This window comes from Podarcis gaigeae (genome assembly GCF_964106915.1).
Source record: "Podarcis gaigeae genome assembly, chromosome: 6".
NCBI classification, from domain to species: domain Eukaryota; kingdom Metazoa; phylum Chordata; class Lepidosauria; order Squamata; family Lacertidae; genus Podarcis; species Podarcis gaigeae.
The window spans coordinates 73198522-73225209 of NC_139682.1; the positions used below are offsets into that span (position 1 = coordinate 73198522).

Here is a 26688-nt window from a genome sequence, read left to right on the forward strand (position 1 = left end):
TGTATCGTACCAAGCAGCCATGTGTATTGATGGCACTGTATCAACAGGGCTTGACCAACTGAGTTGTCTAGTTCTAGTTCCAGGTAGGTAGCCGTGTTGGTCTGCTGTAGTAGAAACAAAATAAAATTCAAAAAAATTCCTTCCAGTAGCACCTTAGAGACCAACTAAGTTTGTTATTGGTATGAGCTTTCGTGTGCATGCAAGAAGAAGAAGAAGTGTGCATGCACACAAAAGCTCATACCAATAACAAACTTAGTTGGTCTCTAAGGTGCTACTGGAAAGAATTTATTTTTTATTTTGAGTTGTCTAGTGTTGTACTACTGCTATAGGCTCAAAGCAGGAAACAACATTTCTCCTTTACGTTCCTATGGATGCGGGAAGAAATCCTCTATGTTTCTTGTGAACAACCTTGCAAACAAGCCCATAAAAGTTACTAGTCTGCAGATATTTGCGCACCGTGAATTAAGTCACTTGTGGTCTGAAAAGGGGAATGGAGAAGGCTTGACTCTCTTCCATCTTAAAAAAAAAAAGGAAGAAAATATTTCCGCAGCAGATCTCTTTATTCATTGGCTACAAAGTGAGTAGCCCGCATCCAGTGCCTTTTCACAGCTGGGTGGGGAAGCAATGAATGCATGACATTAGCCACTATCCTTTATCTATCCTGACATTTCCTATGACATTTTGTGTTTTGATGCATTTCCGCCCCAAACCAGTTTTGATCTGAATTGAGAAAAAGAACGACCAAGTTGTGTTGTAAGCTGGTAATGGGTACATTGCCAGTGGCTGCATTTGCAAGCCTGGCTATGGAGTCGTTTGATTGTGATGCCAGTTCACCAGCGAGAAGTCTTGCTATTCATGGAGAAACAAAATAAGAGTTTGAACCAAGGGTTGTGAAATAAATAGCTCCTGAAAGTTAAAGAACAGCTGAATTTACTTATTCCGTTCTTTAACCATCAGCTCTTTAGTTCTGTAAGCAAGGGAAGCACTGGGAGCAATGGGAACATGCATGAAACAAAAATGTCAGAAAGAGCTTTCTCATTCTTCCAAAGCATGTTGCGTCTAGCTTTAGTAGAGCTCCGAAGGAACATGATCATTATTGTGCTATGATGCCACCCACAGCCAATCATAGCTCTGCCCTTAAAGAATAGCCAGTGAACTAATCTACCGGCCCAAACCTGTCATGAGATGAGAGCATGAGGGTTAGATCAGATCAATAGGGAGCTAGACATTAATGCTATTAGTTGTCATTCTTCCTCTTAAGAAAAGCACAGTTCTGAGACAACTTTCTGTAAGCGCTGGGTTCTTTATGAATAAAATATCTCCACCATAGTGTGAACTGAATTGAATTTCCCATATCATACTCCTTTAAAACACAGAGAATGTTGGTGTTCCCATGAACTACCAACAAATACTCATTTAATTAAGCAGAAGATTAATTGCCCAGGGTACTCCTTTTCTTTTTAAACTATGGAATTTCCTTGTTCCAGTTCATTCTTAGCTTTCTGACCTGGTGTCCTTCAAATTAATGCACAGATGCACACTCATTGAGCCACTTGGTCTTAATGACAGCATCACATATGCCTGATATAAAACATTACCTGACTCCTACATCTCTGGCATTCAGCTCCTGGGAGCTAATGGTCAAATTTATGTGCCTGCCATAAATGCAAGTCATACGCAGAATTTTGCTGACTGCCCAAAGTTTGTAGTCTACAAAACGGAACAAAATAAGGACAGAAACGAAGGATTTCATACAGAACAGGGAGACATTCCAGCCACCTAGTAACCTCTAAGCAGCTTTGATAATGATTTTCTAAAATATATATTACAAGACAGACACACACACACACACACACACACACACACACACAAGCACACATAAAGATTGATATAGAGAAGAAGTACTTACGGTTATGGCCTGAAATCTTTCCTTCAGCAGTTCAGCTTCTTCCATTCTAGAAATCAAACAAACACACTGGTTTTGAAATCTACAAAGAAACACTACATAGGCACAGAGGTTTCCCGTATGGCAGAGGAGGAGGAGGAGGGCGACGAGGCAAATGCTTCTGAAGGGTTATGATCTAATTCCCACAGAGGAAAGAGAATTCCCGACTTATGTGGTGTGTCTCCGAACAGATGAGCAAGTCGGCTCAGACAGACACATGTAATGAGGGTGTGTTAGGGAGGCAGACATCCAGAATACTGGCATGAGTTGACTGACAAGTTTGAACGGCAGAACACAAGCCCTTTTCCTTCTGCAGCTGCCAATTCTTTGTCGTAATCATATGCACACTTGGCATGCCATAGATTAACCGTTAACTGCCCAACCCCTCCCCCCAGCAAATCATATTTGCTGGAGTTCTTTAATGCGCAATGGTAGGAGTTATTTTTAAAGAGGTGAAATGTAAGTCCCTGACATCTTTAAGCCATACCCCTCATTTAATGTTCATTGAGATGCCGTCATCAGAATAATTAGCAGTTTTGTAGTATTTAAAGCTTTTCCTTTGTAACCCATACAGCTGCCCCTGTAAGGGCAGACTTTATAACTTGTACCCATAATACAGATGAGGGCTCGAGGCTGTGAAGAATTAGCTGGCTTGAGGTCACCTAGATCACAACCTAAATTGTAACAGAGCTCTCTTTTGCTGGCTTCAAACTTTTCCTCAAAGTCCTTAGCTGCTATACTACACCAGATGTTAGCTTAATTAACCACAAACCCTGAAATTTCGAACACTCAGTTGGGGGGGGGGCATGTGTTGCAAAATGTGTCTTCTTTGTTATGAAACCCTGCAAAAATTTGTCAGCCGTTTGGAGGGGATCCCAAATTTTGGGCTCCATAGTTAACGAAGCTCCGAATGCTGCCGTCCCACAGTGTTGTCTCTGTGTGTGGTAATTTAGAATCATGGAATTAAGTTGGAAGGGACGCTGAGGATCATTGTCCAACACCCCCTACAATGCTGGAATACGCAGCTGTCCCGTATGGTGATTGAACCCACAACCTTGGCGTTATCAGCACTATGCTCTAACCAACCAACCTATCCACTGAGTTTAAATTTAAATTTAAACTCAAATGTAGGCTTTAAAAATATTTTATAATCTAGTGATAGAAGTATACAGTGGTACCTCGGGTCAGTGGCGTAGCATGGGTTGTCAGCACCCGGGGCAAGGCAAGTACCGTAATTTGCACCCCCTAACACGTGGATTTGCGCCCCCTAACCCTAACCCCCAGATGTTGCGCCCGGTGCGGCCGGCCCCCCCTACAGCCCCCACGCTACGCCACTGCCTCGGGTTACAGACGTTTCAAGTTACAGACACCTCAGGTTACAGACTCCGCTAACCCAGAAATAGTATCCTCAGGTTAAGAACTTTGCTTCAGGATGAGAACAGAAATCGTGTGGTGGCAGCGGGAGGCCCCATTAGCTAAAGTGGAACCTCAGGTTAAGAACAATTTCAGGTTAAGAACGGACCTCCAGAACGAATTAAGTTCTTAACCTGAGGTACCACTGTATAGCAGGTTCTTATGGCATTATATAGTTGTGTACAATGTATGTACCAGCTGTGTGTATGTGGGGCACAGTCAGTGTGCTGTGTGCTACCAATGTCAGTGGCTACCATTTGGCAGTACAGTGCTAACAGAACCACCCCCTGCCTTGGTTGCCACCCCGTCTCTGTGTGGTGAGGAATTTGGGGTTGGGGTAAGCAAGAAGAGAATCAGGCAAGTACTGTCACAGTCATGCCTTGGCCTCTGCAGAGGCAGCATTAAAGGAGAAAGGACCCCTGGACAGTTAGGTCCAGTCAAAGGCGACGATGGGGTGCGGTGCTCATCTCGCTTTTCAGGCTGAGGGAGCCGGCGTTTGTCCACAGACAGCTTTCCGGGTCATGTGGCCAGCATGACTAAACCACTTCTGGTGCAATGGGACACCGTGATGGAAACCAGAGTGCACGGAAATGCCATTTACCTTCCCACCACAGCGGTACCTATTTATCTACTTGCATTTTGACGTGCTTTCGAACTTCTAGGTTGGCAAGAGCTTGGACAGAGCAACATGAGCTCTGTCTGTCACGGAAAATGGTTCTCTAGGTCACCAATATGGCAACGCTTTGAGCTGACAATTTGAAATTTGGTGCAAGAATCACTTGCAATATATATAGACCCTAAAGTTTTGAAGTCCCCCAGTGGTGCAACAATTAAAAAGAAAAAGCACCAGTACGTTTGCAAAGCTAAGCAGGGTCTGCTATGGTTTCAAATTGGATGGGGGAACCATATGCTGAGAATCCTGCATTGCAGGGGGTTGGGCTATAGATGACCCTCAAAAGTTCCTTCCAGCTCTATGGTTTTATGAAGTTCCATTGTGTATATGGGACCATAACCTACTCATAGTGATCAGGTTGTCTTTTGTAAGGTGACCTGGGAGTTTTTAGCATACACTGAAGGGCAGGATATAAATTAAAAGTGTTTAGAAAAGAAAAGAAGAAAGTGTTAATTCAGAATTATTAAGGACCTGATCTTTTCTATACATAGAAAATTAATGTTCCCCCTTTCATTATAGGGGAGTTTCCATACTCTGAAAGTAAAGCTGAGCTTTTTTCAACAACTGTGAAGCTGAATGTGATTTTATACGGCTGAGAACGTTGAGCAAGTTCTTTATCTTCCAAGTTAAAAGGGTAAGCATTCTAAAAATACACACAAAACTTGCAAAACAGGTAGAATGATGAAAAATAATATCTGCTCGTTGCAAAAAGACTGACAAATCTCTTCAAAGTGTAATCTGAGTTGGTTTGAAATTGTTCTGCGCCTTTGGTATCATGTAACTGTAACTTCACAATCTCTTCAAATATAGATGAACATGGGAATCAGTATATGCTTTTTTTTTTTTTGAAAAATGTGCAGTGAAGCTGTGCCAGACCCTCCAACTGCCCCTATTTTCCAGAGACAGTCCTGGATTTACAGAAGCTGTCCTGATTTCTGATCTGATCCCTGAATGTCCCACTTTTCCTTAGGACATCCCTACTTTCATTGGAGAAATGTTGGAGGGTATGGAGTTATGTGACCCCCAAGCCAAGGAGATAAGTAACTATACAACCTTTAGAAGACACCTGAAGGCAGCCCTGCACAGGGAAGATTTTTTAATGTTTAGTGTTTTATTATGTTTTTATATATGTTCAGACCCTCCAAGTGTCCTTATTTTGCAGAGACAGTTCCAGATTTACAGAAGCCATCTTGGTTTATGATTTGATCTTGGAATGTCCCGCTTTTCCATAGGATGTCCCTATTTTTATTGGAGAAATGTTGGAGGGTATGGAGTTACCTGACCCCTGAGGTGTTTGAAGGGGATCCTGTATAGGGAAGGTTTTTTTAAAAAAAAAGTTTCATGTTTTATTATGTTTTTATGTTAAAAGCAGTCCAGAGTGGCAAACCAGTCAGATGGGTGGGGTATGAATAGAATAATAATAATAATAATAATAATAATAATAATAATAATAATAATAATAATGATGATGATGATGGAATAGGACATCCCTATTTTCATCTGAGAAATGTTGGAGGGAATGATATGTTGGAAGAAGCCCAGAGGGGCTGGGGTATAAATAATAAAATTGTTGTTGTTGTAATGGAATAGGGTGTCCCTATTTTCATCAGAGAAATGTTGAAGGGAATGCAGTGTCACTTGTCCATAGCACATAGATTCTGTGCCTTTATTATCTCAATTACAAGGAGGAATGAACAGGCGAAACATTCCCTCTCATTGTATCTCAGCTTTCCTCAACCTGGTGCCATGGATTTGCAGCACTGATATACCACTTTAACAGTCATGGCTCCCCCCGCAAAGGACCCTGGGAACTGTAGTTTGTTAAGAGTGCTGATGCCTGTTAGGAGGCCACTGTTCACCTCCTATAGGAGTTCTATAGAATTCCCAGAGTGGTTTAACAATAACTCCTTCTTCACAGGAAACTCTGGGAATTGTGGGAGGGGTGGAATTGGGGCCACCTCACAACCCTTAGCAGATCACAGTTCCCAGGATTCTCTAGGGCAATCCGTAAAACTGGCACAACAGGGCTTTAAATTTATTGTGAGAATGTGGCCCCTGTTTACAAAAAGTGACATTCTACATTATTCATCTCAAAGCACTGTGCTGTAGACCTGATATCTTTCCCACAAAGCTGAAATTATGCAGATTGATGACCACAAAGGAAGGATAAGGCAATTTACAACATTATTGTTGCTGTGTTTTATTTTTATGTGTTTAATATTAAAGAGCTGATCAGAAGATGAAATCAAGTACTAATATTCTAAAGTTTTGTCAGTGGCTGAACAGTTATTTCTAAAGAAGGGAGAGGGCCTTCTCGGTAGTGGTGCCCGCCCTGTGGAGCGCCCTCCCATCAGATGTCAAGGAAACAAACTATCTGACTTTTAGAAGACACCTGAAGGCAGCCCTGCTTAGGGAAGTTTTTAATGTTTGATGTTTTATTCTGTTTTTAGTCCTCTGTTGGGAGCCGCCCAGAGTGGCTGGGGAAACCCAACCAGATGGGTGGGGTATAATAATAATAATAATAATAATAATAATAATAATAATAATTTATTATTTGTACCCCGCCCATCTGGCTGGGTTTCCCCAGCCACTCTGGGCGGCTTCCAACAAAAATGAAAAATACACTAAAATGTCACATATTAAAAACTTCCCTGAACAGGGCTGCCTTCAGATGTCTTCTGAATGTCAAGTAGTTGTTTATCGCTTTGACATCTGATCGGTTTGACATTGTGGGCGAACATATCAGACGATACAGCGATTCTTCCAAAGCAGCTCTAAATTTGTAAGCTAGAACAGAACTGAACTGAGGAGCTCAGTCAGCCTGCTTATACAAAGCTCCAGAACAATGTAACTGTTGCAACTTTCTAAAACTATCCAATCACTGAACGTCACTTTCGATCCTTCATTTGCATACAAACTATCCAATCACTGAACGTCACTTTCGATCCTTCATTTGCATAACTATCACAGTATCCCCCTGCTGGCCCAGGGTGAGAACTTCAGTACATAATAATAATAATAATAATAATAATAATAATAATAATAATAGAGGACCTTACTTGGAAAGGAAGCCTAAAGAGACTTAAAAGGTGGCATCCAACACAGAGCAGACCGACTGAAGTCAATAAACAATGGGTCTACCATGAATGAATGAATGAATTTTGATTTATTATGGTCACAGACCAGAAATACAGACATATGCAATAATAAAAGCATATAAATATAAATAATTTAAAATTAAACTCTACAAACTAGAACACAGTAGATCAAACAGATATGAGTATGACTTAATCTACCATGAGTATGATTTAGTCGGATACCCAAAATGAATAAAATGAAGTAGAAATGATTGTTTTCCAGCAATCAGTTTTACTTTTTTTACCTAAGTCAAAGTCCTGTTGCAAAATCACGCACAAAGAATTTCCAAATAATTGGCCACACTTGTCCTCCCTGTAACCTGATGCCCAGGCTTTTGGCCTATCCATCTTTGGTCATACTGAACAGCTGGTATTTTATCTTACAAAAGAACTTTTTAAGCATTTGAAGACTCCTGCTTTATCCTCCCTCTAGGGTCTCTGGCTCTGCCAAAGCTAAGTAGCAGAATAGTTTCAGACCTAGCCAGTTTTTTTTCTTTAAAAAACAAAAAACAAAACCACCACCACCAACACCACCCAGCTGTTAAAAGACACAATAACCAGAGGAATTAATATGGTTTGGTATTGCCCTTGTAAAAGGGAGTATGTGAATTGATCACTTTTATAAGGTGTTCCAATTGCTACATGTTGCTTGCAAAATTTCTGTTTTGACTCCATAGCTGATTATATAGCAAGTGAATTGCATAGTGGTGCTAAATCACAGACTATCTGCTTGCCCCTACTTTTGGATAATTATAAATCTTCAGTGAACAAGTCAGCATCTTTTCTTTCCCCATTTTTATGTTATTTGCCTTTCTTTTAAACCAAGCATGGCTGTAAGTATTAGCAAAGTCTTTTAAATAATCCAGACAAGGCTTAGAAAGAGAATAAATTTGATAACACTTGAGTGCAGAAACAAAGAAACAAAAACCACTGGTGTATAATTTGAGGAGAAAGGAGCAAAGCCTTTCTTACGTTAGGCCTTGCACATAGCAGTGAGGCACTGAACCAAACATGCAGAGGACAGAACTCACTTAGAACTACCCAGCCAATCAGGGCATGTTCAACATCTGCAAACATCATATCACTCTGCCGGTTGCTAAAGAAGGGATATTTCAGTCCTCACCCATACTTAAGAGGGAGGAGAATCTGTTTTACTGTCAGGTATACATGAGGAAACATAGACTGAGCGCAAAGTTTGCTTAATAGTTTCAGTAGGTTTTATGTTCAGATTAGTTTGCATAGATATCATTGCAGACTAAGAATAATGTCACTGTTTTTTAAGTGAGTCATGTTGCAAAAATCCCTTCAATAGTTTCCTCACTTGTTGATAGTTGGAGTTTCCCCCCTTCAATCACTACTGTATGTTCTTTCCCCACCATTTAAAAAAAGGTAAAGGACCCCTGACAGTTAAGTCCAGTCACGAACGACTTTGGGGTTGCGGCACTCATCTCGCTTTACTGGCTGAGGGAGCTGACATTTGTCCGCACAGTTTTTCTGGGTCATGTGGCCAGTATGACTAAGCAGCTTCTGGCGAAACCAGAGCAGTGCATGGAAACGCCGTTTACCTTCCCACTGGAGTGGTACCTATTTATCTACTTGCACTTTGATGTGCTTTCTAACTGCTAGGTTGGCAGGAGCAGGGACCAAGCAACGGGAGCTCACCCCTTTGCAGGGATTCAAACCACCGACGTTCTGATCGGCAAGCCCTAGGCTCAGTAGACCACAGCGCCACTTGCATCCCTTTCCCACCATTTACTTTAATCCAATTCTGAATTGGATTTGCATGGCAAAAGGGAGAAATGGACCAGCTGTCGTTTTGTCTGGCCTTAAGCCCACTTTGTCTATGATGGTGCCATAACCAAGATATCACATAGAGATAGCTCAGAAACTTCAACAGGCACGGTCTCTGTAAGATTCCTGGAAGAGAGTTTGTGAGATTTGTGACAATTAAAATAGTTTCCTTTACAGCTATTTTTACCAAGCCTGTTGTCCAAATTGGGAAGCACGATCTACTGAAAACTGTTTCCAACCTTCGTTTCTCTGTAGCAGATACTGAGCAAACGTTTATTTTGACCTAACGGATGTTGACTTATGAATGCAACATTTGTAGTCAATTTGATCTGGCAGGCTGATTGCATTCTTTTGTGGGGTCCACCCCTCACTGCATGCTTTTTGTATTCAGTTCTATTTCATAATGGATTATTTTTACCGCAGGAGTCTGCTTTCATGATGCATTACCAGAGCAAATAACGAAACAACTGTATTAGGAAGTGGGTGGGGCTCTTGAAGACTAGATAATCTTTTTTTAAAAAAATAAAAAACCCATAGGGGATTTTCATGGCAACACCAGCAGCTGAACATGAATATGGATATTTTGATCCTAAAGGCAATTTTAAATAACTGCACAGACTGGTACCAGTACATCAGAATTGCACCTGATATCCCACCACCCACAGCTTTTAACATCTTCTAAGACTGCTTCCCCCAATTCTGCAAGCCTGATATAAAACATTGTTATTGTATTTTATTTTTACATTTTAATTTTAAAGAGCTGATCAGGAGACGAAATCACTTTCTTTTTTGAATGGAAATTGGAGGCATGCTTTTATTTATTTATTGCAAGAATTCATATCCTGCCTTTCGGGATATAAATCCTTCCAAGGTGGCGTATAAGAAACACCGAGCTGCATTTGAAATACATAAACACACGCGAACATTCACCAGGGCCCAGCCTCTGTGTTTCTCCATGAATCACTGTTCTGAGAAAGCCTCCTGGCTTGAGTGGGAGAAAGGAAGTCCAAAGCATGTAGACTAGTGTAGAAATAGCAGAGTGAGCCTCCTCTGATGGCAGATTCTTCTGCATCTCCACACCCTCTCCAAGCAGAATACAAGGCCAGGGCAATGAGTCAAGGAGAGATGGAGTGATACACAGTTTCTTCTGTGGGTGCATGCTTTGATTATTATTTATTTTATTTCTAGTGGCATGCAGTCATCAGTTGTTTTGTGGCCCAACCCCATTGAATTCAGCAGGGCTTACTTCTGAGTAGACATAGTTGGGACTACATTGTTAGCCATGGAGCTCACTAGTGGCCCACTCACTTTCTCTCAGTCTAACTTTCCAAGACTCTTGAGATGATGGAGCTGTGAGGTAGTGAACCATATTCACTGCCTTGTGAGATCCTTGGAGGAAAAACTGAGGTCCACACAGTTGGAAATGGGACTGCATTTAAAGTGATGGAGAAGGCAAAGGTGCGATGGACAATCTGAGGACCATCCGTGCTGACCATTGACCATGCTGGAGCCTTTTCCTCATCACCATTGCAAGGAGGTCTCAGGCCTCAGGAAACAGGAAGCCTGTTGCCTGAGCTCCAAGACCTTCTTATGATGGTACTGAACCAGAGGGAGGGGAGGTGTCATTGCAACTGTGGGATGTAAGAATCAGGTGCAGTCAAACACAACATTGCTAGAGTAGACATGATGGTTGTCTCAGTCCTCCAGCCGGAACTTCCTGCTATCCAGGACTGAGACGAAACTTCCTATGTGTAACTTGAGATGGATGTGGCCTCTCCTGAAGTAAAAGAGCCAGAATCACAGGCTGGTGACCATCTTGTCTCTCTTGTCTCTATTGATGCCATCTTAACAACAGCACTACTAAGATGCACCCTTGGCTCCAGGCCAAGAGAAGAAAAGGGGGGCTTTCTCCCATAAGGAGATAGTCACCACATTTAAACTATGTTCTAACCTTTTAATAAGTCTGCCTTCTGGGAATCTTTGTGTGAACAGACGATTACTCGTGAGTAAATGTTTTATACTTTACAGAAGACTGTGTAGCGTCTTATTTTAGGAGGGATTAAATGGGGAAAATAAAGGTCCGTATAGTTAAAGCTATGGTTTTCCCAATAGTGATGTATGGAAGTGAGAGCTGGACCATAAAGAAGGCTGATTGCCGAAGAATTGATGCTTTTGAATTATGGTGTTGGAGGAGACTCTTGAGAGTCCCATGGACTGCAAGAAGATCAAACCTATTCATTCTTAAGGAAATCAGCCCTGAGTGCTCACTGGAAGGACAGACTGTGAAGCTGAGGCTCCAATACTTTGGCCACCTTGTGAGAAGAGAAGACTCCCTGGATAAGACCCTGATGTTGGGAAAGATTGAGGGCACAAGGAGAAGGGGACGACAGAGGATGAGATGGCGAGATGGTTGGACAGTGTTCTCGAAGCTACCAGCATGAGTTTGACCAAACTGCGGGAGGCAGTGGAAGACAGGAGTGCCTGGCGTGCTCTGGTCCATGGGGTCACGAAGAGTTGGACATGACTAAATACTAAACAGCAACAACAACAAATGTGGAAAATACCAGGAAATATTTACAGAGACTCTAACGAGGCTGAGCAAGCTATCTGCTATGCGTGTGTTTAAATAAAAGGGGAATGTTAACTCTGCTGATTTTGTTGAACTTGTAAAGACAAGTTGGGATGGAATATCTTAGACAATATATCCTTTCCCGCATCCCTAAACATTCCCACAGCAACATATCCTCCAACATGTCAAGGTGAAAAACTGCGACACGTGTCTTCCAGAAAGGCATTCCCACACAAGTCACATGACCTGCATGATATCATGGTCCTGAAAGACATGCTTTTTGGGAGGTGAGACTGTGGTACCCAAAATGGGTACCAAACTCTCACATGAAAATAAAAATAAAAATGGGAGATTCCAGTTTTACTGCGATAGTTGAGGGGTATGTAAACAGAGGCAGAGACACTTGATTTGGGGAGGGCTGGTGGGCCAGGGATGGATTTGGGTAATCTTTGGTGACATGACACCCTGTGCAAGGCCAAAATTTGGTGTCCCCAAATGGATCTTCTCAATTTTGCACCAACACTTCCCTAAATCTGGCGCTGGTTGGGCCCTCCATAGCAGGAATACTACAGCACAACAAGAAGGGTAATACACAGTAATACACTAAATTCATGTATTTAATGAGAAAACACCTTAACTTTCATTGTGTTGTGTCTGATTACAAAATGGGTGTATTGGGAGAAAAGCACACTAAAGTGCTGACCCTTTTTTGAGGACTCTCTTTCTAATGGCAAGCTGATGTGGAAATGTAACAAACTTAAAACTGAAAAAATGAGAACTGAAATTGACAGATTCTTCCAGCCGTAGCTGTTTTGTCTTTTCAGAGAAATGATTTTAAAACCTTGGACTAAGTGATTATAGCTCCCTCTGCCTAGTGGGAACATCTCTCTTAACGTTGTCCTGGGACATTTGCTGAGATAATCCTACACCGTAGCAAGTGGCAAATGTTGTTTGTCTTTCTCACTCGTACAAGAAGTTCCACGCCCTGAACCTCTGGAAGAAAGCTTTCCGTGACTCTGTTCCTCTGGGTGGAACACCCTTCCTATTTCTATTCATAACCACCCTGTTAAACCTTTTAAGTTGAAGAAAAAGGCCTCTTTAGCAGCGTTCTGGTCTGTAAACTGTTCTGGTCTCTGTAAATGGTGACATACTTTAAAAAAGAACCTGTTACTGGCATGTACCAGTCCCATGATGGTCGCCTATGTGTTTTGTGGCGGACTTGTTCCCTTCCTGTCTTTTAAATATAGGATCTTTTATATGTAGTCTTTCTTTCTTTCTTTCTTTCTTTCTTTCTTTCTTTCTTTCTTTCTTTCTTTCTTTCTTAACTCATTCTCATATAGAAATAAAAGAGCAATCTTGGACATAAGATGTTTTATAATAATAATAATAATAATAATAATAATAATAATAATAATAAGAAGAAGAAGAAGAAGAAGAAGAAGAAGCAGCAGCAGCAGCAGCAGCAGCAGCCAGGCTCATAGCGGCCAACAACAGTAAAAGTAACACAGTTTACATAAAATCACAATCAATTAATTGAAATTCATTCTAAAATCAATTCAAATCAGATTAATGGCAACCATTGGGCTAGAGTTCTATGAGGATTACTAAAGGAGGGGGGCAGACTGTGCCTTGGCCAAAGGCCTGGTGGAACAGCTCTGTCTTGCAGGCCCTGTGGAAAGATGTCAAGTCCCACAGGGCCCTAGTCTCTTGTGACAGAGGGTTCCACCAGATGGGGCCACAGTCGAAAAAGCCCTGGCTCTGGTTGAGGCCAGCCTAACCTCCCTGTGGCCTGGGATCCCGTGGCGAGGGCCCCGTAAGGAGTCTTGCCGTGGCATTCTGCACCCGCTGGAGATTCTGGGTCAGGCTTTCTGAGGTTGATCTCTAGGGAGGACAAAGTGAGAAGGATGCAGCAGTCATGTGCCATTCGATCCCAGCCCCTCAGGGGAGAGGCTGTGTTTGAAGGCTGCATGGCATCCTTCTCATGCCTCCCTCCCCAAGTCGCTTTGAGAGGCTGGGATCTAATCAAATCCCAGCCTGGCAAAGTCACCCAGGGCTGGCTCAGGGAAGAAAAAGCTCCTGGGGCGATCGCTCCGGCAATCGAATAGTATTTCATCAGCAAAAAGACACCACTTACATAAACCCTTGCATGTTAAACACGTACATTTATTGAATTAGTAATCTATTTCCTTGAATCTAATTATCCTCAGAATTTTACAAGCAAAATATTTGACGGCATCTGTGTTCAGCTGGTTTACAATTTAGCATGTCCAGCAAAGCATAACTTAAATGTTTTGTATTATGGTTCTCATACCTGACAACCCGAAATCCAACTGAAAGTTTTTTGCAGTTTCCCCAGATATGTATTGGAAATATTCTCCTCATGCATGGGGTGACACTTTCTTGGAAGTTATCATTGCAGGGAAAGGATCAGGGTAATGAATGGGCACTTGATAAGGGGAGTGCACAGGTCCCAAGAATCACTTTGTATCTGTATATACACCCCCCAAACAATCTGATCTGTTTTTGAGTCACACTCTGTTCTTTCTGCTTCAATTTGTGCTCTTGATTCCAAGCCCACCCTGTACAAAATGGGTGCCCCGTTCCCTGCAATGGGAATTCTAAAAATGCATTGTTCCCCACTTTTGGCCAAAATGAAAGAAATTTACAGGCACAGAAGCCCCTCCAGAGTGGATTAAGCCTGCCAAATTGTGGGCAAATAAATCCAGGGCTTTTCATTTAGGGCACCTTTCAACTTTTTTTTTTTTAAAAAAACAACAACCCCAAGGACAGGCGTATAACACTTTATTTATTTATTTATTTTTTTTGCCAGAATGGCATACAATTTGCAGGCATTGTGAGCTCTTCTGAGGGGATGAAGCCTGCCAGATTTCAGAATGGTGGCTGTAATGGTTCTCTCATAAAGGCAAACATTTTGCTGTTGGACTGGGGGGGGGGGGGTCAATAAGAGCCATAGGGGTCAGGGTGTTGGAGGAAAAAGCCTAAATGCCTAGAGGAGACTGGGGTAGGGGGAAGCTAGTATACACGCTTGGCCCCCACTAAGTGAAGTTCTCCAGCATTTCAGTTCTGCAAAATGTTCACAAGGTGGCTTTGCAATATTGAAATAATGGAATAAAAGTTACAAAACCATCAAAAATATGAATTATCAATATAAAACAAGAAAAGCAAACAAGAAACAAAAGCAGCATTAAAAACGTCACCATGAAGGCAAATAATAATGTTATCTAAAAACATTCTCTTTGGCCTTGTATCTTTTATTGACTTCCTTTTGTTAAGGCCGATAGGAAATGTCGGGTGCTGATGAATATTAAATGACAAAAACAAAATGGTTGTGTCTCCAACTTTCATTTTAATCTCTGTCTCCCAGTGCTGATATGACCTTAATCTTAGCCTTCTGGACGATGCCCTACATTTCTGCATGAAAGGAGAAAAATCTCAGCATATTGCAATGATTTCCAGCGCCATTGGCATCACTTAATTGCCGTGGTCACCAAAAGTAGGCCATTCTGACAGAGCGTACAGTATATCATTTGCTCATGTAAACAATACTTTCCAGCACTCTGACCCTTGAATGCCACCCTGTCATTTCACAACTGCTTGTAACATATTTCTGCATTTTTGCTCATGTGTTCCTTTGAAAGGATTCTTGCAGCTTTCTTGGCTTTCCCTGGAGTCTTAAATGTCAATTTCTCTGTTTAATGAGACATCCCTCCTCTCCCCTCCCTTGCAGCCTCAAATGGAGGAAACAGCTGTCTAGGGGCTGACATCCACACACAGTGTTTTTGTGATAAAGAACTGGCAGCTTCTGAAACCAGATTTAATTAAGACTAGCCTTTCTCCCGCAGTCTCATCAGAATAGCATACTCCCCTTGGAATGTCATTACCTTTCCTAACTACCTCAGGAAATAGTATTAGAAGATTATTAATTAAGGGGGAAATGTACAGAGCTCATTATAGATGGCTGCCAGGGAAAGTCAAATACTGTGATTATCTGGGGCCTTTGTGATATGTTTCTGTTGAGACTGAGATCATGAAAAACACTCCAAAACACTTCTGTTGTATTTTACCCTCCCATCCACACAGAAGACGCCCTTATGGGGGAGGCTTAACACTGAAATCTCTTCTGCTTATAACTTAATAACAGCTTCTGCCAGGAAAATTAAACCAGCGATCAGGTTTTGGGTTTCCCATGTCAGTTTCCTGTTCTGCCTTAGCCAAAGCCCTGGCTGTTACTTCTGGTGTGGGCGGAGGGGATGTTTGTTCCAGTTCTGGCACACTGGCTGGACATTGGCTGCTCCATATCCGTCATGAAATTCTTGCTGTTGTTTCGAAGCGTTTGAGCTCTCCCTCGTAGTGTCCAAATGTAAACAGTGCTGAGGTGTTCTGCACTTAGCCTACGGTTCCACAACACTCAACATCCTCTACTTGTCGTAGAGATCCCCTTACGTATTTGAAACAGAAACACACCCATGGCCCTCTCAGGCTTCTGCCTCACTGTTCCTCTCTGGTCTGGTTAAATGATGCACACCAGCGTGGTGTAGTGGTTAAGAGTGGTGGACTTGTAATCTGGTGAACTGGGTTTGCTTCCCCGCTCCTCCACATGCAGCTGCTGGGTGACCTTGGGCCAGTCACACTTCTTTGAAGTCTCTCAGCCCCACTCACCTCACAGAGTGTTTGTTGTGGGGGAGGAAGGGAAAGGAGGTTGTTAGCCGCTTTGAGACTCCTTAAGAGAAGTGAAAGGCGGGATATCAAGTCCAAACTTCTTATTCTTCTTCTTCTCCTCCTCCTCCTCCTCCTCCTCCTCCTCCTCCTCCTCCTCCTCTCTGCAGAATAATACACCAAAGTACTGTGCAAAGACCAGCCAGTGTCAAACTATGCTTAGAGTGATGGACTAGGACCAGAGAGGCCACTGTTAACAACCACACTAAGCCATGGTGCTCCCTGCGTTACTTTGGGCCTATCACTGTGTCCCAGCCATAGGAGCCAAAACTGTGTGCAACCCCCAGCTTCATAAAGTAATATCTAACATCTTTCCCTCCCTCCCTCTGTGAGACCATACATGTACCCAGTGCTTTCCCCCCTAGAAAAATAGTTGCTGGTACTCACCATGAAGTTGTTACAGTAAGTGCCACACTTTCTAACAACAAAAAAGAGGTGCTGGTACTGTGTACCCTTGAGTACCCCCTGAAAAAGCACTGCATGTACCTATGGATTTCTGGTTAGCATCTTGCTCCATGTTTTACAGATTTTCCCCAAGACCAGCAGTAGCTTTTTCTGTAGTGGATGGTTCCCATTATTCTGAGTTTTGAGATGTCAATTTATAGTGAATGCTGTAGCTGAGAAGTCATTTAGAATTACTAGGTTATATAAGAATGGGACCTGCAACAACATGTGGATTGTTCCTGATTGCTCCTGATCCAGAGTTCCAGGATCCTCAGTTCCACCCGTCTTCTCCAGTTTATGCCTCTTGAAAGCTTTGGGTTCCCCGAAGCATGTTGAAGCCTCTTTCTTGTGCATGGATGGCACTGTTTTGGCCAAATAAGGATTGGCACTGAAGTATATGAGACAGAACTCCTGGGCTTGCTGAAGGTTCAAATGGAGTTATGTAGAAGAAGAAGAGTTTGGATTTGATATCCCGCCTTTCACTCCCCTTCAGGAATCTCAAAGCGGCTAACATTATCCTTTCCCTTCCTCCCCCACAACAAACACTCTGTGAGGTGAGTGTAAAGTTATAAATACTTTTTTATCCAATTGCAGAGAACAGTGGTACCTCGGGTTACAGATGCTTCAGGTTACAGACGCTTCAGGTTACAGACTCTGCTAACCCAGAAATAGTACCTCGGGTTAAGAACTTTGCTTCAAGATGAGAACAGAAATCGCACGGCAGTGGTGCGGTGGCAGCGGGAGGCCCCATTAGCTAAAGTGGTACCTCAGCTTAAGAACAGTTTCAGGAACTGAAATTAAGTTCTTAACCTGAGGTACAACTGTACTGTGCAAAGGAAGTAAAATTCAGGAATCCAGCTTAATTAAATTTTAGATGTGCACTTCCTGAACAGAGGTTTCCTAGAGATCAGGCGTCACGTCTCGGTAGGATGAGATGCTTTGGCCAATATGTACTTCACATTCTGATGATGCCATAGAAGCCTGCCCAGCAAAGCAACCCCATGTGCTGTTTATTCCACCAAGGCCTTCTGCGTTAAATCTGAGATAGTTTAGATGAAGATGAAAGAAGGCCTTTGATGTGCAATATGTGTTCCAGACCTTATTGCCAGGAACAAACTAAACATGGACCTGAGGCTTTGTATTAGGAGAAACGTTTTGCAGACAACACGATCATCTTCAGATGTATTTGGAAAACATTCTTTTGCATTCAGCAAAAGACCAAGACAAGCTAGTTGGATGCAATTAAACATCAAAGCCCCTGTTGTCTTCTTATTAAGTGGGTGATATGTTTTGATACTGTCTTCTGTCTTCTACTGCATGCTTAATATGAAATAATGGGACATTGTTCAGTGCCAGTGCTTGATGGAGAGAGACATGCCCTTAGAAGGGCAAGTTTGTAAGATACATATCTTTTAAACACACCAGTTCTAAGTATTCTGTCACGTTATAGTGTGACCATGACAAACAAGGCTTGGATTTGTATCCAACACGAGTGGTGCTCCTCTCATGTAATGGGACTCCCTCTCCTTTGCGTACACATCCCTGGATGGTTTCAGGTAAAAAGATTAAAGAATTGTGGGGTGGGGATAAATTTGTCAGTAGCAAGTACCCATGATGACAGCTAAATGGAACCATTGTGCTTGGATGCAGTGTTCCTCTGAGCATCTGATTCCAAGTGGAATTAAAAGGAAGGCCTGTTGCCTTCACACCTTGCTTGTAAATTTCCCAGGATTTTCTGGGTGGCTGCCATTTCTATAGGATTCTGAACTAGATGGACGTTTCTTCATCTGAAACAAAAGGAAGGGGGACTGCTATCTTATTTGAATGGCACCCCTGTCAAGTTCAGCCATAGGAATTTCATAACCTCTGCCCAGATATAGCTGCTGCAGAACTTAAAACGAAGAAAGTTGTGATCCTGAAACTATAGCCCAGAGAAACCAACACATAGTCCTAATCAGAATTTACTTGAATAGAGGTCCACATTGCTTTTAGTGACCATACCAAGGTGACAAGAAAATGCTAGGAAAGTAATACAGTAAGCCAACAGAATGGTAAATGCATTTGGCAGTCTGGATCTGTCTGGATCTCTGGTACTATCTGTTGAAAATGAGTCAAAGGGAACATTAGCAGCGACAGATTTGACTTGGGAAGTAAGTCCAACACAGATAGGATGCTGAAGAGAGGTGAGTGGTGCTAACAAGGGGGCAAGAGACCCCCAGTTAATAAGATACTGGCTAAGAGTTGTAAAAGAGGAACCTCCTGGGGAAGAAGAAGGTACATAGCTGTGCATTTCTGCATTCTTTACCCACAAATCGCTGGGTTGGCTCCCCTGGCAACCTGCATAGATGAGCTCCGTCCTCTGACAAATAAAGTGAGTTGCTGGGCAGGCAATAAATTGGAGTGACAGTGGAATCAGGTGCAATAAAGGCAAGGGATTGACAGGCTGAGATTGTTGTTAAACCATTGCCTGAAGCAGCAATGAGACTATAGGACAGATGATTAACTGACCGTGGTTCTGACAGAGACAGAGGAAGCAGTTCTCAAAAGCAGATCTACATTGCCCATGTAGATATGGAGCGGTCAGCATTTCACAGCCACTAGTCGCATGATTTGATCCTTTGCAAATTGTGAAAGAACACCATGCGATCCCAAAACTATTTGTTTCACCACTGGTGTGCATCATTTAAACAGGGGTTCATCAACCGTTTCGCAGATTTAAAAAATTCATTCTTGCCAGATTTCTGTAGACTTGTAGAATTGAAAGGAACTGTGGAGGTCATCTGGCCCAATTCATCTTCCTGCATAGCGCAGGATCTACAGTGCGGGAGTCAACTGCAGCATCCCTGACAAATGGCGCTCCAGTCTTTGCTTTAGCAGCTCAGTGTAAGCACTTTGCATGCAATCCATGCATAACTCTCTGGTAATGGATGGGGTGGCATGCACAGAGGAGGGGAAAGAGGATGGTACACCAGTTCTTCTCTCCTCTAGTGATAGAAACTGAGATATGAAAGCTAGGAGCTAAAAGACACCTTAAACCGAGGTTATGGGCACAACAATGGAATGTCTAGGTGCACTTTTTTATAACAAGAATATGCACAACTGCAGCTAAAATATTGTGTTCATTTTTCACATGGTCTAGTCCTTCCCCTGCCCAAACCCCTAATATTCTTAAGAGGGTCTCTTCTCCAGTCTTCAGAGAGTGGCCGGAAGTGGGGAGGCAGTAAAAGGTCCTCCTTTCCTTCCACTCTGCAGTTTTAATCTGAAATCTTAGGCTCAGTACAGCGCCCAGAGCTTAGAAACTGCTCACACAAATGACATTCCCTGTTGCAAAATGCTCCAGGAACAATGGGCGTTTCGAACACTGCTGACCTCCAAATCTTGTTGCCATAGCCACTGCATCTTCTACTGATATCTCATCCCTCTGAATTGACAGCAGTGGATCCAGCTAGTTCATCTTAGAGAACCAGATTTGGGACAAGGGTTTCCAATAATCTATCCTTGGGTAAATATGTTACAGAGTATGTGTATACAGGCATGCAGAAAAAGTACATGCATGTGCCCACACTTCCCCATCAAACGACCTACACATTGACCCTAGCCCCCATGAAAAAGCATCTCACTTCATAACATGTGAAGTAGCCCTGTTCAGTTCTGTGTCACTAACTCGTAGAAATAAGAGACTAATGCCTGAGCACAAATTACTTCATGTGGGTAGGTATGTAAACATTAAAACCATAGTCTGGCCAGATAATTAAAAAACGATTTTGTAAGATCCTCTTGCAAATTAGATTTTTAGAGGCTTGTCTTATTTATTTAGAACATTTGGCAGCTGCCTTCCCTTCCCAAAGGTATTCGGTACAACATAATGGCATCTAGGTGTTTGCCCCAAACCAAAACTCAACAGCGAGTTGCCAGTCAAACAGCCGCCCACATCATTTTGACAGTGGAAAAAGCATTCCAACATAGAAATGTTTTTATCAGCTGAGATAAAGCAAACCAGGGAGTTGGAGTTCGGGTGGATTTACCTTGGAAGTTTGTTTCAGAAAGTGGGTTTGACAAGGGCCAGGAACAGCCCTACTGTTAGGCAGAAGGGAGGCAGCTCCTGAGGGACGGAGGGGAGAGCAAGATTTTGGATAATAGAGCTGTGTATGCCTTGTGATCTGCCCTGTGTCCCTTAAGCCAACCTGCTGCCCTCAGGTGCAGTGGAAGACACTGCCCCATGACAGTTGACCTAAGATTGAATTAGTGGTCTGGTCAGCTTTTGTACATGCAATGCGAGAAGAGCCATCTTTGCCTCAGGCAGCAAAATGTCTTGGGCTGGTCCTAACAAGGGGGAAGGAGATTCTATATTAGAGATTCTAGTGGAGCATTGGCTAACAGGTTAAAGTAAAAATAAAATAAAATCTCAAGAGTAAGAATGCTGAGAATCACAAGAGACTTTCAGAGATTTCTAATATTGAGGGCTTTTAAAAAACATACGTTGGTCTGTTATTTAGCATGAGTCATACTAAGGTCTGTATGTTTGATTAATGTGTTTATGTGACATTTTGTCCCTTTCTCTGTAATGTAGAACAATATAAATCAGGGGCAGCCAAATCAGTGGTTTGTTTAAACAATGGCTATACTATTTCATATTTTTTTTTAAAAAAGGGAAAGGCCATTTTGGATTCATGTGATGTTATCAGCACTTTATTATTGCATTCACAGAAGTGTCAGATGTCATGCCAACCTTTACTTGTTACTGCAATCGTAATACATCTTGCTTTTATTTTTGGGAAGGAACTGAACGTATAAATTCCAGGCATAAAGCACAGTCTCCATTGCCATAAACTCCCCTAAGATTTCATTGACATCACTGGTTTCAGTCTTTTGCCATACAGCCTATTGAACTAAACAAGACTTGTTTTCAGTGCACTGGAAGATTGGCTCAATATCCAAAGGTCATTGGCTGCATCTAAAGCAGTCAGACTTTACGACAGAGGTGTAGTGGGCAAAGGAAGCAGTTATCTTCCTAACATGCATGCAAATAGGACCTGATTTTCAGGATCAGCTTTTAAGACTTTGTACTGACACATAGGCCTGGAAGCCCTATTATAAAACCGTATTCTATAATTTTCCTTCAGAAGTAGTTTATTTCTTTGTTTGTCTGTTTTTAAAACTAATTTTTATTGCTTCCAATAAAACACTACCAAGCAATGTACATCCAAATTGTTATTGCACACAACATATAGCACTGTTATGTCTGTGAGGTAATGCAGGTACTGTATGACGCTGCCCCTGCTCCCAACTAAGATGTTTGCTGGCCAAAGACAAAAGATTGTCTTTAAAAATGTCCACAAGAAGTGGGTGGTGGCCTGATCTATGGTCCTGTAGATGTTGTTCTCAGTGGTTCCTATTAGCCATCAAGACCGATGGTCCAAGATGATGGGACTTGTAGTTTATCAACATTTGGAGGGCTGAAAGTTGGAACTCTCCTCCTCAGAGCAAGAGAACGTCTGCTTTTAGTTGACTGGCGTTGTACATATCATGAAGGTTTGTTTTTCAGATAACGCTCTTTCCCCTTTCTTCATCTTTATAAATACTCGGGCTAAAAACATGCACATATCATTATTAAACACAAAATGCTTTTTCTCATCTCCTTTTGCCCCTCTGTTGGAACTGGTCTTTCTCAGATTTGAGCAAGGAAGCCCCTTGTCTCTCTCTCCCCATTTTGGTTCAGAATTTGGTGTTATTCATAGAATAGATGTCAACAAATTTCGTCGAGTATAAGAAAATTAAAATGCAATGAATTTTAAACGGGAATCCCAAGTGTTCTGGCAATTAATTTGGATGGAACAATAAGAATATGAAGAGAATAGTAATGGATAACTCAGAGATGTAGCTGGCAATAAGCCAAAAGGAAATGTTTTAGAATAAATCAACTGCAAATACAATAGGCTCTTTTGAACGGTGAAAGGAAAATTAAGTCTTTTCAGATTAGACTTCTCAGTCCAGCTGGCTGAGAAGGAGAAGAAGAAGAAGAAGAAGAAGAAGAAGAAGAAGAAGAAGAAGAAGAAATGAATCTTGTAATCTTGTGTGGATCCTTCTTCAGAAGGCATTCCACATTCTGAGTTGAGTCAATAAGCCTCTCAAGCCTCTGCTAGAAGTCCACTTTTCTTTACAGCCAGATCAGTATATTTCACTGGCAAGTCACAAGATTGCTAGACAACAACTTGAACTCCCTCCCCATGCCTGTCCTAGCTTCCCCCCCTTTGCTATTCAGCATGCCCAGACATGTGTGCCTGCTGATGAGAAGAAAGCAAGAGCACTTGATTCTTTTTCTGTATATTGTGGGCCAATGCCTCTTTTGGTCCTACATCAAATCATTACACACCTTTAATTCATTCGTATAGAGACCTGCTTTGTAGAAACATGGTTAGTTAGCACATGCATTAGTCTCATCAGTTCCTTTCCTCCTACAGGTTGTGATAAACCTGCATACTGCTTTAATCTCAGTGATCTGATGGGATCTTCCTCTTTGGCTGAGCAGAATGTACTCAATAAAGAAAACTAATTAATGTGCTCATAGATCAGTCCTGATTAATACAGGATTCTGGTTATGTAGAAAACCCTTAATCAGCCAAGCTTCCCATGTGTGCCTTTCTATGTTTAAATGCACTTTCTACATGCGCTGCCCCATCTGTGTGTAACATTAGTGTGCCAGCAGTGCATCTTCCAAAATACAACCTTTATGAGTAGCTTATGGTCCCACATACACCATGGAAGTTCATAGAACCATAGAATAATAGAATTATAGAGTTGGAAGGGATCCTGAGTCCAACCCCCTGCAATGCAGGTATCTCAACATGCAGTCCCCCATCCAGCTTGAAACCATACCAGGCCCTGCTTAGCTTTGCAAATGTGCTAGCAGTTTAATTGCTGTGCCACCAGGAGGGGCTGAACATGCATTTGGGCCATAATAGGTACATTGCACAGAAAATAATGGGCTGTGCATGGATCCTTTCAACTGTTTCCTGTATAAATTGGACTTCCCTGGAGCTGTATAAGTCCCAGATGTCCTTCAGTTTTTCCTCACGGCTGCTTGATGTCTGCTTTGAAGAAGAATGGCTGGCTGGCCATTTTTACATCTGTGGGTCCTTAAGTGAAATTCCAGCATGATCTCATTAGCTGCGCATGCTTCTTTAGTCCAACTTGAGCTCAGGCAGCTTATAGGCCAGGCGAGTTGCACATGCAAGCCAAATGCATGACATTCCATTGATGTAGTGTGCAAATATTTACCGGCAAACACAGAACGAGCTACCAAGCAGCGCTCGCACCTGATATCCAGTTGATGTGCAAACCCTCATCCTCCGAGATTGACAGGAACACACTTGTGACTCTTTCCACGTCTCTCTGCCTTACGTAACAATTGCTGCTATATATACTGACTCACTGTTTCCTTGGCCCTGACGGCTGACTTTATCTGTTCACGCCCTAATGGAAAGCTTTCTGCTGAATGGAGGCTCTTGTGCTGCCAGTCTGCTCTATGGAAAACACACATAATTACATTCTTCATAGAAAATGAACACAAAGGCTCACCATGAATACAGCCAGCTCTCAAAATTAGGACAGTGTCGATTCCCTACAATTGCTGGGAGCTCACAGAACATCCAGGGCATTTGCATGTGAATGAGCAACACACACATATTTCTGGGAGGGAATTATCTCTCTCGCTTTGCTTCTGTGAGCTCCTCACCACCCAGTAGGCATGAGGCCCTCAGGGGATTTTCCCATGTCCCTGTTGGATGCTAGCACCAACCAGCTGGCTTTAGCTAAAACATGCTACAAAAGCAGGAGGTGAGCATTGTGCCCATGAGAGCCTAACTACCATTTATCACTAGTGAAGACTTAACTACAGTCCCTTTCGGTGGTCTCCAAGAAGTCATTGGAACTGTGCTATTTTTAATCTGTTAAAAGACAGGAATTTAAACATTGGTACGTGTTTTCACCTAAATTCTAAGTACTAAAAAAAAAAAAAAACTTAAAATGAGTGTGCCGAATCTGTGAGCTGGATTGGATTGACAGTGCCAATACATGACACAAAATAACAGCTGATTAGATCTTGGTGGGTTTGTCAGGAACTGCACAGTGTAGGAATAGCCAACATGAACTCCCATCAGCACCAACAGGCATGGCAAATACTCAGGGATGATGGGAGTCATAGTCCAAAAACATCTGGAGGAAGCCACATTGACTACCTCGGCATAAGGGAACTTATGGGTGGAGATGATATGGCCTATTTTCAGTCCAGATCACTTCTGCCTAAGTCTGTCCCAATTCTTTTCTATTTCGCATTTCTTTCTTTCTTTCTTTCTTTCTTTCTTTCTTTCTTTCTTTCTTTCTTTCTTTCTTTCTTTCTTTCTTAAAAAAGTGGTATGGTACTCTGACCTGTGGGGCCAATTAGGCCCCATAGGGATCTAAATTTGGCCCATCAGTTCGTTTTCCCCAAGCTGCACCCATCTACTCCGTAACTGACATAATTTTTGTTGTTGCTGTTGTTTAGTCGTTTAGTTGTGTCCAACTCTTCATGACCCCATGGACCAGCACACACCAGGCACTCCTGTCTTCCACTGCGTCCTGCAGTTTGGTCAAACTCATGCTGGTAGCTTCGAGAACACTGTTCAACCATCTCATCCTCTGTTGTCCCCTTCTCCTTGCGCCCTCCATCTTTCCCAACATCAGGGTCTTTTCCAGAGAGCCTTCTCTTCTCATGATGTGGCCAAAGTATTGGAGCCTCAGCTTCAGGATCTGTCCTTCCAGTGAGCACTCAGGGCTGATTTCCTTCAGAATGGATAGGTTTGATCTTCTTGCACTCCATGGGACTCTCAAGAGTCTCCTCCAGACCATAATTCAAAAGCATCAGTTCTTCGGCGATCAGCCTTCTTTATGGTCCAGCTCTCACTTCCATACATCACTGCTGGGAAAACCACAGCTTTAACTATACGAACCTTTTTTGGCAAGGTGATGTCTCTGCGTTACATGATGCTATATCCCAATTCTCATATCTCAAGAAATCCCAGTTGTTCTTGGGCAAGCAAGGTCTGCAGTCAGCGTCTTTTAAAGTATTTCACACCCAATGCAAGCCCTACTGGGATTGGCTCCCCTCAAGAGCTCCCCGAGTGGGCATGCAGCAAACCATGCTTCCTTTGCCCATGAAGCTTGATTTCAAAACTGACAGGCAAGTGAACATCTTCCCTTTGTGGACTGGCTTGAATCGAAGCTGGTCTGCAAAGGGAAAGACTTGGGCTGACATCATGGCGATGTCAGATGATAGGATCTGCTCTTCTGTCAAAGTGGCCCATATAGATATTGGGGGAGGGGTATTAGGATTTGGCCCACTGGCTGAAACTCATTTCCCATCCCTACTTTCAAATCTGAACAAACTGGATTGGAACACTCTTGTTCTTTCTATCTGTGTCATCTACTGGCATATTGCTGTTTTTGATTTTTACATTTGATAGTTTGCTGAAGTTATAATATATATTTTTATGTTGTGAACTGCTCTGAGATCTGTGGGTGAAGGGTTGTATACTTATTTAATAAATAATAAAATAAATAATAATAATAATCAGTGTTATTTTTCTAAAAAAAAGAGGTGTTGGAACTCACTATGAACACCTCCCTTGTTCTCTTATAATGGCAATGGTGCTCACCTGAATTCTTGTTAGTACTGGCTGAAAAAAAAGGCCTGATAATAATATATGGAAGGAGGGAAAGAAATGGAAGCAGTTTTATTGATTTGACTGTTTTCTGACAGCCCCTGCATCTTGTATAGTTTTCCTGTTTGCATTCCATAGCAGTAGCATTTCACAAATGCTTTTGTTAGTATGTGAATGTTCAAAATAGCCATGAATGGAAATACCTGAAAGCACATGGATAGTTCCATGCAGCAAAAATGCAGAGTAGCTCAGGAATTCCCCCCTTTTGTTTCACCCATTTG

General features: G+C 42.3%; 1 protein-coding gene across 1 annotated transcript in view; it reads right to left on the reverse strand.

The window, feature by feature from the left end:
- Nucleotides 1-26688, reverse strand: part of PALMD (palmdelphin) — a 58113-nt gene that overhangs the window by 27410 nt on the left and 4015 nt on the right. The window contains exon 2 of the mRNA XM_083743442.1: nt 1910-1955. Coding sequence (XP_083599568.1) covers nt 1910-1955 — 46 coding nt within the window. The remainder of the gene's footprint in view (nt 1-1909; nt 1956-26688) is intronic.